Below are 14,513 nucleotides of genomic sequence, written 5' to 3'. Positions count from 1 at the left end.
AACACCCCGTCCTACGCGGGAATCCGATTGGTCGTCGGTTCCCGCGGAAATCGCGGATGCCTCTCCGGCGCCTCCCGCCCTGTCTCACCCGCCTATTGCAACGTTACTGAGACGGGTTTGGCCGGACTTTATGCTTTATTGAAGTTGAACTGTTGGGGCCAGGATAAGGAAGAGATAGAGGGCACTAGGCGTTACACAGATACCACACAGTGGATGAAATCCTAAGTGGGGAGCGCACTCCTGAGGAAGGTGGGTCAACGATGGCCGAGCAGCTCCCAGTGGCTAAAACCTACATTACAGCCGAAGCACGATTCCGGAAAATCTAGTGTGTTGTGATCTTAGCGAGCAGGACCCGGGGGGGGGGGGGGTGCGGGGGTAAAACCCTGCGGTCCGAGCGCAGGGGTGAGGCTTAAGCGGTTAGACACCGTGCATGTGGCTCCAGCGCTTCATAGCAGGTGATTCAAGAGTCACCCTTAGGTACTCCGCCACCCCTGGCAAGCCCCTGTCTTATCCTTTCTGACCCTTGTCCACTCGTCTTAAAATCGGAAGTCCCTCCCCCGGGGCAGTTTACTCCAGTTTCCCAATGGGGTGGGGACCCTGCCCTGGAGACTGCTCTTTAGCCCCAGGGCAGAAATTGCCCCTTACCTGGAGCAGGGGCTATCACGGCTTTGATTAGCTTTGCTCATCTAGGAGAGAGGGCACACTCCTGGTCACAATCAGCCCACACTGCCCGCAGACACAACTGGTCCACGTTCTGTCCCTAGGAAGGCTCCCACCTGTCTCCAGCAGTTGCTCAAGATAGAGATTGAGAGATTTGTGGATGACCTTGTATTGAAAATACAGTAGGCTTTGGGATCAGAAGAGTAAACATTTTTATGCTATTTACTAGCAGTGTGCCCCTGTGCAAATTATCAAACTCCTCTGACCCTTGGGATCCTTATTTTTCAAATGAGGGCAGTAATACCTCACAAGGCTGGGAAAGTCTTCTTGTGCTAATAGAGATGAAGCACCCAGAACAGAAGCAACATAGCTGTCACTCAGATGTTTCTTTTCTTCCTTCTCCAGATTCTCTGGGTCACTCCTCTCATACTCGTCTAACTCTGGAAATATCAGATATGGGGTAGGTCACTGAATGTTACTTGAAGACTCCAACAGTGCTATGTACATCTCAGCTGGGAGAGGCTTAGGATAGCCTGACTCCCCTCGGTGTTAAGTTCCCCACGTGGAAACAGAGTTCCTGATACGTGGCAGGCACTGGGAAATGTTCGTCAAATGAATGAATGAGTCTGGCACAGAGAGGATATATCCTGGCATAGTCTTTTAGGGGGGTGTCCGGTTGTTTTCAAAGAAAACATCATCAGGTTGACCAAAGCTGACATCATAGTCAGGGGGTGGGGTAAGAGGCTCCAGTTTGGGGGGCATCCCCAAGATCTGCAGATCAGGAGCAGTGGACACAGCTCGGGGTCCCCGAAGCCGAAGGCTGATTGGAGCTCTTCCAGGGTTTCCTGAGGTCGTAGATCCCTCTGAGCCCACTCGCCTTTCCAGTCTAGCTCTTTCGGGCCCCTCTGGATGGCCAGGCTGTCCTTCCTCAAGTACTGGGGGGATTACAACACTGCTGTAGGGGGGTGGTTGACCCAGCTCTTGGGGGCGGCACTGTGATTCCAACACCACAGCCTCTTCATAGGTTGGCACCTCAAAGGCCTCGTTGTCGCTGAGGGAGGAGAAATAAAATCACTGGTGGCCTCCTGTGTGGAGTCCTTTTCCGTTTTACTGTCTTCTATTGGCAAAAGAACCTTCCACTAACCCCACCCCCCATCCCCTCATTGATACTAGTAACAGGGAAGCAGAGCTATATGCCTGAGAGACTAGAGGGACACCAGGAAAAAGGGGCCATCGTGTATTCCTAGAATTCTGCCCACCCCTTAACTCACCGTGCATTGCTTGAGGCCCCCGAATTCTCGGTCTGCATTGATCGGAACCCCCATTCCAGAATACAGGCCAGGAGGCAGGCAAACAAAAAGAAGCCACCCAAGGTGAGAAAGGAATAAGCAACAGGGGCGATGTCTGGCTGTATGCCCAGCAAAGCCAGCCCCAGGAGGAAGGAGGCGCAGCACAGGAAGAGAAGCGGCTTCTCCAGTCTCCCCCAAAACTGTCTTGGCACCATGGCCCCTCCCCAGGCTCCTGCAAAAAGACACACAGGTATTGTGTCTAAACGAGCAACTGGCGTCCCGGCCAGGTCAGATTCCGCAGTAACCATATCAGACACCTTTGGGTCTCAGGTTCTTCAGTCTCAAATCAAATAAATGGCCAAAATATATGACCTTCAGGGTTCCCTTCAGCTTTGTAATTCTCTCTAGGATCAATCAGAGTGCCAGGGTATCAGTGCGTGTGGAGTAGCCAGGAAATAAACCCAGGATCTTTCATGCAACTTACTGTGTAATGGCCCTGCCTTCCTTCCTTCTTCCTTCTTCTTTGCAGTGTCCCTTCCAGCTCTTTCTACACCATCCGAGACCCAGTCCTGGCTGGCCCTGCCTGGGGCTTTGGTGCTCACCAGCGTCTGTGGAATCCAGGTAATGAGGCAAACCCTGCCTTTTCTCTATAATTGCTCTGCACTGGACCTCCACCCTACCTCCCCGTCTCCCCACTTAGACCCTGTTGGGGAGAGAAGTTGGGAAGGAGCACCATTACCCTGTCTGACTCCATCTTCCCATTTCCTCTACTCAGCCCGTGCTCTGGTTGGATGGAGAAAATGTACATGGACCCGACAAAGCTACAGGGACACAACTATATGAGAGGGCCTCTTACAAAGGCCTCCATCTATTGGAGGCCCAGATGGAGCCCGGATAACTGGAGGCCCAGATAACTCCTGATCTCTCTATACTCCGCACCTGCCAGGGTACCCCATCCTCTATGGGCCTTAACTCCGTAAGCTCAGATTTCAAACTTCCTGTCTGAAGTTACCACAAGGGCTGGGAGGCTGGTGGGGAGAAGCAGCAACACCTGGTTAGCAGCACCCCAAAACCAACCCATCAGGAATTCCCTGAACTCTGCTATCAAGAAGCCAAAGACTCTAGGTAGGGCCCAGACCCCCTTCTTTAACCCTAACCCCAGTCCCCCTTCTTGAACCCAACCCCCCCTACCCTTCTCACCGGTCTTAGAAGTTCCTCTCTCACCTGTCTGGGACGACTCCGCAGAAAGTAGGTTGTAGCCGAGCCGGAGGAGGCGGGGGTGGAGCCCACTGGCTCCACCCACTTTTCTGTTCCAATCCCTCAGTTCCTGGCATAGGCTTCCTCCTCTTTCTGCTTCCACTTGACCTGCTGTTGCCCCACCTTGATTTTTTTTTTTTCTTTTTTGGTTTTTACTCCACCCACCCCGTACCCGTGCCTTAATGAGAGTTCTCCTGTCACCCCCACCCCCACCTCAGTGATCTTTGTACTTAGGACCAGAGTTATATTCAGTTTCCACCTCTGCTCAAAGCACACTGTATTCTGAATAGTTTGTCTTATATTTAGGTAATGTATTTAATGCCTAGGAGCGGAGGCCACAATTTACTTAATCTCTCTAGATCACATAGTGCTTTGCATGGTTTGCTGTGGGCATGGGATGGCGTGTCCTGCTTCAGCTGCTGCCAAAGTACCGTTTCTGTGAACTTGTTTTCTGCAGGCCTGTAAGACATTTTGGTGTATGCTTCTTGGCCCACTTGACTCTTGATTCTTCAAAAGCCACATCCAGGGTGATGCCTACTGTGGAGGCTGTCTCCACAGTGTATCTAGAACATTCCTTCCTACCCCTGTTTAAGCCTTTAGCTGTTTAGTAATTTTCTGTTTACATACCTTTCTTCCACTGTAAGCTTTTCTTTAAAAATTTTTAAGTTTATTTATTTATTTTGAGAGAGGCAGAGACAGCACAAGTAGGGGAGAAGAGAGAGAGGGAGAGAGAGAGAATCCCAAGCAGGCTGAGGAATCCTGAGGAATCCAAGCAGGCTTGAGAGAATCCCAAGGCCAGGCTTGAACTCACGAAGCCTCAAGATCATCACCTGAGGCAAAACCAAGGGTCTGACGCTTAACCAACTGAGCCACCCAGGTGTTCCCACTGTGAGCTTTTCAAAGTGAGTGATTAGTTTCAATACTTTCTGAGTCCCTGCAACTGACATTGGTTTCTGACATATGTTAGGTGCTCACTAAACAAAGTCGAATGCTCTCATTAGAAGGCTACGATTTTGCCTGGCCTCACCACCCAATGGAGATCCAGGACCCACTCTTTTTTTTTTTTTTTTTTTTTTTGTTGTTAATGCTTATTTATTTTTGAGAGAGACAGAGACAGAGCATGAGCAGGGAAAGGGGAGAGAGAGAGGGGGACACAGAATCTGAAGCAGGCTCCAGGCTCTGAGCTGTCAGCACAGAGTCCAATGCATGGTTCAAACTCACAAGCCATGAGTGAGATCATGACCTGAGCCAAAGTTGGACACTTAACTGACTGAGCCACCCAGGAGCCCCAAGGACCCAGTCTTTTAAGGGAACCCTGACAATAAGTCAAGGTGAGGCAGGTGTTGGGAGGTGTAGAGAGGATGGAGGCATACTTTTTTCTTGAGAAACAGAGCAGGACAGAGGAGGCTGGGTTCCAGGACTTTGGACAAACTGAAAGAAGTAGGAGATAGTTTCGCACAAATCTAATCCCATGGACAGTTGTGGGGCATAGCCAGGGCTGCTGCATCAGAGGATGTATGGAGTGTATGTATGTGTGTGTGAGAGGGAGAGAGAGAGGGAGAGAGGAGGGAAGAAGGGTGAAGATGAGGACGAGGGGCCTGGAGTGGAGTGCAGGTGTGTACAATGGTGGGCTATCAATGATGACTCTCCCACAGATGGAGGGAGAAGATGTAATGGGAAGGCTGTGCTAGTCTAAATGAGCTGTGTCTCTACAGGAAGTGGGAATGGAGAGTAGGGGGGGAGCTGGTTGTTGTTTTGTTTACACCAGTTTCCATACTGTTGGTCCGATAAAAGGAAAGTATGTGATCAGAAGGATTTGCATCTGCAGTTAATATATTAATAGAAGGAAATTGGCCAAGAGTCATTGGTATGTGTGATAAGTAAGAGGGCTTTGTTAAGGAGTGAGTCCCTGAACAGGGACATGGCAGGGAGCGTAGGCTGAGAGGCAAGAGAGTCAAAGGGGGAGACTGAATGTCTACAGTTCAGGCTTTTACAGGCTTTGCAGTTGGGAGAATGAGATCTTTGTGCATGAGGCCCTTGGTTACCAGAAGGAGCCTACACTAGAGATGCTTGCTAGTTAAAAACCAGGTCCACGTCAGAAAGGCTGGATTGCTGGCTGGCTGGCTGGCTGGGCCCTTCAATGTATTCTCTGTTACATTAATCAACATTAAGTAGATTTCCTAAAAATTCTACTTCTTAAATATAAAATCTTGCAAAAATATTTAAAGACTATAAAGAAAAAGCACCCACTATCTCATTATTCTAACATGGCCATTTAAAATTTCTACACATTTCTTCTAGTCTGTCCACACCCTGGTTGAAATTAGAGTATATTCATAATTTTGTATCCTTAAAAAATACTAAACATTATATCATGTATATACTTCACTTTTTGGTACAGTCTTTGTTGTGGTAATTTTTAACAGCCACATAATACTGAATGGATGTACCATAATTTAGCATACCTTTATGTTATGTTACTTGGTAACAATGAGTTTATTTTCTTATTATTTATTTATTTTTTTTGGTTGTTGTTGATCATCAACTGCTTTAAGAGACAGAAAGGAGATTAATGATTGCCAGGAGCTGAGAGAGAGAGGAATGGGGAGTAACTCCTAATGGATTTCTTCTGAGGGTAATGAAAAGCTTTTAAAATTAGTGTTGCTTGCACAACTCTGTGAATACACTAAAAAAAGACCCACTGAATTTTACACTTCAAAAGGGTGAATTATGCTTCTATAAATCTGTTTTAAAAATGATGCTACAATGGGGCTCCTGGTTGGTTTAGTCAGTTGAGTGTCTAACTCTTGATTTCGGCTCAGGTCATGATCTCAGGGTTCGTGAGTTCGAGCCCCACGTTGGGCTCTGCGCTGACAGCTTGAAGCCTGCTTGGGATTCTCTCTTTCTGCCCCTCCTCTACTTGCTTGCATGTGCATGCGTACTCTTTCTCAGAATTAAAAAAAAAATGCTACAACGAACATCTTCTTACATATAGTTTTGCCTTCTTTTTGGATTATTTACTCTGGTTCAATCTAAGAAATGTCATCAAGACAATGTGAAAGAAAGCTTTTGTTGCCTTGAATACATATGGCCAAACTTCTTTCCAAAGGTTTTACTTTTCCTCTTTTCCTTCACCAACTTAGTATGAGTGCTAAGGATACTATTAGTCATTTCGTTTTCTACTTGCCTGCCTCTGCAAATCATCTTGTGAGCAGTTGGATTACCGCTCTAGGCTGGCCCACTGTGCCATTTTGGGGGACGATGGTGAAGAGAAGTGGGAGGTGAGGGAAGGAGGGAGAAGCAGAGTTAACTGACAGACTTCCTGTGAATGATAATGGATGTCTACCCCCCCTGTGCTTCTCTGTGTCTCTATATACTTGTGATTTGGTGTTTCTGAATGTGGGTCTGTGTCATAGCCAACATGTGTGGAGTGTTTTTTGTGTACTACTCACTATGCTGGATGCTTTATACAAATTAATTTAAAATATAGTGTAATAAGAGGTAGTTATAATTATTATATTCATTTTATAGGTGAGGTCAGAAACTTGAGGAAAATATATAGCTAATCAAGGTTGGGGTCAAGATTTGAACCCATAGTCCCAGTGCAGAAACCTGGCTCTTAACCGCCATGTCATCTGACTATAAACACTGTTTTTTGGCCACCTTAATAATGATAATTTAACAAAACACTTATGATATTCTTTTTTTTTTAAGTTTATTTATTTATTTTGAGAGAGAGAGAATGTACAAGTGAGCAGGGGAGGGGCAGAGAGAGAGGGAGAGAGAAAATCCCAAGCAAGCTCCATGCTGACATGGAGCCTGACATGGGGCTCAATCCCATGAACTGTGAGATCATGACATGAGCTGAAACCAAGAGTTGGACACTTAACTGACTGAGACACCAGGCGCCCCCATACTTATGACATTCTGAGATCATTACTCTGGGGTTTCCATGGAGGAGTGGTTAGATGCTATTTTCCTCATTGTTTGGCATCTTAAGAAAAGGCTGACCTTCTGACAGCAAAGGCAGCAAAAGAGATTATGAGAAGATTAAGTAAGGTTATCAACATATAAGGCAAGAATGGAAATTGAGATTTCAGGCTCTGTAGCAGTATATGTTTATCTTTTAGGAGCTAATTAAGAGTGATTACAAAAGATAAGGCTCTTACCTGAATAGCTCTAGAAGCCCAATGTGCGGGTGACTTTTTTTTTAAAGGGGGTAGGTGGGAATGTATGTGTAGAAACAATTTGGTCCGATCTCATTTGATCCTTAATAACAGTCATGTAGGTAAGTCTGATTATCATTTTCATGTTACAGAGGAGGAAACCAGCTCAGAGAAAGTACATGATTTATTTAGTTAGAATCAAACTCAGAATCTTGACCTTCTAACTCAGTTGAAAGTGTTTTTCTCTGTGTTAGCTGCCTTACCCACTGCTCTTTCAAATGTGTAGGGAAGGGGATAAATGATTTAATGTGAATTGTATCAGCATCATTGATATTTCTTGAATGGAAATGCTTCCGATAAGTCATAAATTCTCAAGTATGTAAGGATAAATACACGTTATCACTCAGCAACTAGTTGTAATACCACACAAAGCTCACTGGGAATGTGCTGAGTGAATATGAGGTTCAGGCTGTCCCTCTAGCTCAGATATTCAGCACTAAGCCACAAAAGTGATTCTCAAATTTGAGAAGTTGAGTGTAATTGTTGCCCAGTACAAATAATACATTGTGTTTATAAAAGATGTCTGTAGATAGTGGCAAAAATGTCCCACATGAATATGTCCCTAAATAAGAGAAGACAAGAAGGTATCGTGGTTGCGGTTAAGCACATATTTTTGGAGATGGCCAGACCAGGTTTCAAATCTCATTTCTACCAATTACTAACTGTGTGACCTTTGATACGCTATTTAACCTTTTTTCATGCATAAAAGTAACTAGAGTTAAATATTAGTTAACTTGTTTTCTTTTTAAATAAGATTGGTCTACAGTAAAATGCACAAATCTTCAGTGGGCAATTCCGTAAGTTTTGATAAAGACTTATACTTGTGTAACCCAAATTCCAATCAAGATACAAAACACTACTATCATCCAAAGTTCCCTGCAAGCCCCCTTCAGTCAACCCCATAGGCAACCACTGTTTTGTTTTTTTTTTCCATCTACTATATTCTTAAAAATGGTTTCTGTTTTATGGAACAACAATTTATTGAACCATAAACATTTAATTATCTGATAACCAGTTAGTTTGTTTCCAGGATTTTGCAATTCATATATTTCTTTTTTTTTTTAATTTTATTTTAAGTAGGCTCCACATGCAATGTGTCTTAAGACCTGAGATCAAGTCACATGCTCTATCAAGACTGAGCCAGCCAGTTGCCCTCATATATTCCTATACGTATTTTTATTCATATGTGTGATTCAGAAAAAATCCTGAAAGTGAAGTTTCTAATAGATACCACCATGTGGCTCTCGAAAGGAGTTGTAAATATTCACACTCCTACTCACATTGCAGGGTTACCTTTTGGCCCACACCCTGATCAACAGTGAGTTATCAAACTTGGGTTCAATAAATTTTTACTGTTCACTTGCTACACAGGACACTCCAAGGCATATTCAGTAGATCTGACAGGAATATCACTCTCAAAGAGCTTACTGTCCCTAAGGGGAAAGGCGTGTACATGACTAACCGTAGGGCAGGATACAAAGAGACAAGGTACAAAGTGCTGCTGAGAGCAGAAACTTGGTGCTGACAAGGGTGGGGATCAGGAATACATCACGGATATAAAGGGGGTTTGTTTACACTCCTTTTTTTAAAAATTTATTATCTTGAGAGAGAGAGAAAGTGTGTGCGTGCATGCGTGCACTTGTGAGCAGGGGAGGGGCAGAGAGAGAGGGAGAGAGTCCCAAGGAGGCTCCACACTGTCGGAGCAGAGCCCAACTCTGGGATTGATCCTGAGAACTGTGAGATCATGACCTGAGCCTAAATCAAGAGTCTGATGCTTAACCGCTGAGCCACCCAGGTGCCCCTACACTCTCTTTATGTCCATCTCATCATTATGCATGGAGTAGACAATAAATGCTTGTATCATTTGTTGGTAGTAAATATTTACTGATTTAGTGGTTCATGATCTTTGGATCCCTTGATCCTCCCTCAATTGTCTCCCTCTCTTTTCCAGTCTTTTTTGGTCTGGCATCAGCTAGTGCCAGCCATACCCTTGAACATGGGCTTGGCAGAAGAGGGAATTAGTCTGACCCAAGCCAGGGGTTTCAGTTTTCCCGTTTGTGAACACATTGAAGGAACTCTCTGGGATTAAGGTCATGGGATGAGTGAGGAACAGCGTCCAGCTGGCCTCCCTGCTGCCAATTCCCTGGGGTACAAGTGGCTACTTCTTTCTGATTTCACTTCTGCTTATACCTGGGAATCATAGTCAAACGAAGGACTAGGCTTCCTCTGAGAAGGAGAATGATAAATAATGGGCCCCAAGTCCCTGTCTTCCAGTTGGACTCCTACTTTCTCCGTGCACTTCCCCGGCAGCGTCATTTTCTGGAATTCCTGTTCACCTTTTCTACCTTGAGACTCCCCCCATCTCCTCTGTGACCTTGTTATCTCCTTCTTCTTTTGCCACCTCCCATCTCTTTTTCCCTTCTCTCACTTTCTCCTCTTTTCTTTGGTCCGTTTGTTTGGTAAGAATTTATTCAGCATGTATTATGTGCTCACAGGAGCAGCTACATACAGTACATAGTTTGTTGGGTCCAGTGCAAACTGAAAATGCAGAGCCGCTTGCTCAAAATTATGAAGGGTTACAAGACAGTGCTGGCAGAGCATCACACCAGTCATGGGGCCCTGTAGGAGTGCACAGGATGCAAGTCCTTGAGGCTGACCTTGTGTGCACAGTACTGTGGGGATATGTGAAAATGTGTAATATCACAGAATTTAAATTTCAGTACATTTTTTAAGTTTATTTATTTACTTAGAGAGAGAGAGAGAGAAAGAGAGACCTTGCGAGCAGGGGAGGGGCAGAGAGAGAGAGAGAGGGAGAGAGGAAGAATCCCAAGCATGCTGTCCGGTGCTGTCAGCATGGAGCCTGATGCGGGGCTCAATCTCATGAACCGTGAGATCATGACCTGAGCCAAAACCAAGAATTGGATACTTAACTGACTGAGCCACCCAGGCACCTCCCCCCCTTTTTTAAAGTAATTTCTACACCCAATGTGGGGCTTGAACTGATGGCCGAGATCAAGAGTCATAAGCTCCACTGACTGAGCCAGCCAGGTACCCCTCAGTACACTTTCAAGACATTATTATGGAAATAATCCCAACACACATAAATGAGGAAAGAATAGTATAATGAACTCTTCATGTACCCATCACTCAGCTTCAACAATCGTCTCATCTGTTTTTTCCACCTCCCTCACTTTTTTCATTGGGGGGGAGGGGCAGAAGGACAGAGAGAGAGAGAGAGAGAGAGGGAGAGAGGGAGGGAGGGAGAATCTTAAGCAGGCTCCACACTTGCACTGAGTCTAACACTGGGGCTTGATCCCACAACCCTGGGATCAATGACCTGAGCAGAAATCAAGAGCTGGATACTCAACCAGCTGAACCACCCAGGTGCCCCACCTCCCCAACTTTTTAAAAGGCAGCACGTCACCTCTACCCTAAATGTTTCAGAATGCAATTCCAATTGATGAGAACTTACTCGTGCATGCCACCCTGCCATTATCACACTTAATTCCTTAGTATCACCTAATATCCAGTCTCTGTTACTTCCCCTCAGTTGTCTTAAAATGTACATTCTTTTAAAATATACTATTAAGAACAATATTGACATTTCAAAAACAGTCAATCCAGTTAGAAAATGGGCAAAAGGCATGAACAGATATTTCACTGGAGAGGATGTACAGATGGCAAAGCATACACAAAAAGGTGTTCATGAGCCCTTAGGGAAATGCAGATTAAAATTACAGTGAGCTATCACTACACATCTATCAGAATGGCTAAAATAAAAAAATAGTAACACCAAATGCTGGTGAGGATGCAGAGAGAAACTGGATCACTCGTGCATTTCTAGTGGCATGGCCACTTAGGAAAAGTATAGCAGTTTCTTATAAAACTAAACATGCACTTCTTATATGACTCAGCAACTGTACTCCTGGGCATTTACCCCAGAAAAACAAAAATTTGTGTGCACACAAAAACCTGTACAAGAATATTCATACCAGGTCTATTTGTAATAGCCCCAAACTGGAAACAATCTAAGTGTCCTTCAACAGGTTAAACAAATTGGCACATCCATACCCGGACTACTTCTCGGCAATAAAAAGAACCAGAGACACGCAACACCTTGTGTGGATCTGAAGGGAATATGCTGAGTGAAAATAAGCCAATCTGATTCCATTTATATAGCACTCTTGAAGTGACAAAACTATACGAAGAACAGATTGGTCATTGGTAGGGCTTAGAGAAGTGGGGAGGGCAGGTGGCCCTAGCTATAAAAGGGGGAGCATGAGGATCCCTTATGCTCAAAATATTTCATATCTTGTGATGGTGGTCACGTACACAATAAAATAATACAGAACTAAATATACACAAATGAGTGCACTAAAAACCGATGAAATCTGAATAGGGTTGATGGATCGCGTCAATGTCAATGTTCTGTTTGTGTCACTATACTATAGCTGTGCAAGATGTTACCATTGGGGAAACTGGATGAAGGGTATATTGAATCACTGACTTATGGCTGACATTCATGTGTTAAAAAATACAAACATTTCTGGGTACACACAAAAAAACCAGAGAGTACAAATGGAAATGAAAAAGGGGAGACTCTTCACTTGATAGCTTGCTGGGGTTTTTTTGTTTTGTTTTACCACATGCATGTGACACTTTTTGTTGTTTGTTAACACTTGTGTTTCGAGTCTGTCAAAAAATACCATTCTAGAAGTTCTACCTAAGTTTGTTTTAGAAGTATAATGTTATTTGGTAAGCCTGGAATTTGAACTCCAGTGCAAGATAGTGGTTCAGTATTCTAAGGATTGACATAACTATGAATTTTATATTACACTACAACTATTGATCAGAAGGGGAGGAGAGGAAGGAACTAATAGTAAGTATGAAGCTTTTTGGATTAGAAGAGTGTTCCTTTATTTTAAAACTACAGCTGCATTTGGGGGCTTTCCCCTTTCTCATTGTGATGGTTAATTTCATGTGTCAACTTGACTGAGCTAAGGGATGTCCAGAGAGCTGATAAAACAATACTTCTGGGTGTGCCTGTGAGGGTGCTTCTAGAAGAGATTAGCATTTGAATCGGTAGACTGAGTAAAGGTGGCCCTCACCAGCGTGGGTGGGCATCATCCAGTTTATTGAGGGCCTGAATGGCACAAAAAAGCAAAGGGCAAACTTGTTCTGTTTGAACTGAGACATGCATGTTCTGTTGCCCTCAGACACAGGTGCTGCTGGTTCTCAGGCTTTGGATTCTGAATTGGAACTGCACCACCAGCCCGCTTTCCCAGGCCTCCAGCTTGCAGATGGCAGATCGTGGAACTTCTTAGCCTCCACAGTCATGTAAGCCAACCCCTGATAATAGATCTCTTTTATATACATGGGTAAATGCCCTATTGTTTCTGTTTTTTTTTTTTAACGTTTTTAAAAATTTTATTTTTTTTTAAAATTTACATCCAAGTTAGTTAGCATATAATGCAACAATGATTTCAGGGGTAGTACTGTTTCTGTTTCTTTGGAGAACCCTAATACACTTGTTTCAGATTCTATTTGGCAGAAGTTCAGACATTATAATCCAGAGCGTGTTTCTAAGGTTTAGTCTAGAAATTGTCTCCTTCCTCCAGAGAAGATTACATTTACTATTGGATTAGGAAAATAGGATGTTAGACTCTTTGAAGGAAGACTGGGCAGACCTGGGAAATGCCTGCATCTACAGTAAGAGATTAGTTCACATTAGCCTGGGATAAAATTTGGGAGCAACTGATAATGTTTCAAAAACAATGGGAAAGATGCACAATTGTACCCAAATGTGAATCCAGAAGTTCTTGTATTTTTTCATTAAGTATATACATTTTTGTTTGCCAGAAAAGATGATCATTTCAAAAAGTCTACAAATGAAATGAAAACATCTTGGCATATTTTATTCCAGGATTAATAAATTGATTTCCTCTGTAATATTTTTTTATAAGTCAACATGTAATTGAGATCATACCATGTAGTTTAATCTTTTTTTCCAATTAATAATATATCCCAAGAATTTCCAGCATTAAAATTCTTTATAAGTGTAATTTTTGATAGTTATGAAACATTACATCCTGGATGTACCATAACTTATTCAAGCATCCGCCTATTGTTAGATATTTAAGGTACTTGATATCACACACAATGCTGAGATCAGCACCTTTATTCATACAACTTTGTCTCCACTACTATCCTCTCAGCATAGATGAGAACTTCTATATACTTGAATATATAACATAAATACATGAGACGTAACATTTTAATTTGCTCTTAGGTTTCTTACTATTGGACATTTCCCCGTATTTTAAATTAATATTAGATGTACATGTCATGATATCTCTTTTGAAAGACGGAGTGTGTACTTGGAGATGTACTTCTGGTTAGTTAGCAGCTAAGCCTAGTAAGGATAATTTGAAATCCAAGAGTATGCTGGAATAATGGAAAAGGGGAGAGGAGGAAAACAGAAAATGATGGGGAATAAAAGGGGCAAATGAGCTTGGAGATTAGAAAGAGCCAGAGGGAGGGAACAAGGCATCCCCTCTTAAAGCCTCTCAACCTTTGAGCCATCAAAAACTCCACACCTGGTTTCTAACAGATGCCTAAGTGTGGTTTCAGCTTTGAATAAAGAGTATTCTCAAAGAAGTCCAAAGATTGTTGAAACACAAGGTATTCTGATTACTGCATAGCTGGCACAAACAGAGCCGGGCCTTTGGATAAATAATTGAGGGAGTGGGAAAGTTATAGGTTTGTATGGGAAGGAACAGGGGTTCCAGGGAGAGAGGCCCTGGGATTTTCTCAAAATCTGCTTTGTGGGTGAGGGAACTCTGTGGGATGAGCACCTTGCCCAGGCCATGGCAACTCCAGCCTGTCTCCCTGTGCTGCCTTGCCCTTGTTCTGCTGGTCAGTGTAGCTGGAGCTGTTCAAATATCTGGGTAGAAGCTCAGCCATGCTCTGGCTCCCTCTCAGGCACCATGACTGGTTAGAAGGCAGTAGGTACCAAACTGGTTAGTTAGTTTTCGGTCCCTGAAGAGGGATGGTTTCCTGCTCCTTCCACACAAGCTGCCCT

General features: G+C 43.8%; 1 protein-coding gene, 1 long non-coding RNA gene and 1 pseudogene across 3 annotated transcripts; 2 read left to right on the top strand and 1 right to left on the bottom strand.

Moving 5' to 3' along the window:
- LOC124523493 (olfactory receptor 2F1-like) overlaps positions 1-14,513 on the top strand; it is a 335,826-nt pseudogene that overhangs the window by 180,307 nt on the left and 141,006 nt on the right.
- LOC124524201 (uncharacterized) lies at positions 188-12,888 on the top strand. The gene is made up of 4 exons (XR_006965177.1): positions 188-249; positions 1,066-1,120; positions 2,479-2,570; positions 12,649-12,888. It is a non-coding gene; the product is annotated as an uncharacterized LOC124524201 (long non-coding RNA).
- TMEM139 (transmembrane protein 139) lies at positions 243-3,340 on the bottom strand. 2 transcript variants are annotated; one of them, XM_047096281.1, is made up of 4 exons: positions 3,174-3,267; positions 2,434-2,557; positions 1,932-2,181; positions 243-1,711 (listed from the first exon to the last, which is right to left on the bottom strand). In XM_047096281.1, the coding sequence occupies exons 3-4, from the start codon at positions 2,162-2,164 to the stop codon at positions 1,321-1,323; spliced, it is 624 nt and encodes a 207-aa protein (XP_046952237.1). In that variant the 5' UTR covers positions 2,165-2,181; positions 2,434-2,557; positions 3,174-3,267; the 3' UTR covers positions 243-1,320. The 2 variants fall into 2 exon arrangements, with proteins under 2 accessions (XP_046952237.1, XP_046952236.1); XM_047096280.1 differs by having other exon boundaries at positions 1,932-2,557; positions 3,174-3,340.

Source organism: Lynx rufus, unplaced genomic scaffold (genome assembly GCF_022079265.1).
Source record: "Lynx rufus isolate CCGP_SWC_20201006 ecotype Redwood Valley unplaced genomic scaffold, mLynRuf1.p SCAF_4, whole genome shotgun sequence".
Classification (NCBI taxonomy): Eukaryota; Metazoa; Chordata; class Mammalia; order Carnivora; family Felidae; genus Lynx; species Lynx rufus.
This window is presented reverse-complemented; position numbering and strand designations above follow the sequence as displayed.

What these genes read in the sequence shown, in the direction of transcription:
- TMEM139 (XM_047096280.1), bottom strand. Translation starts at nt 2,257, where the DNA reads ATGGTTACTGCGGAATCTGACCTGGCCGGGACGCCAGTTGCTCGTTTA. An exon ending in GGGGCCTCAAGCAATGCACG is followed by an intron (nt 1,712 to 1,931) that starts GTGAGTTAAGGG and finishes CTCCTCCCTCAG; the next exon opens with CGACAACGAGGCCTTTGAGG.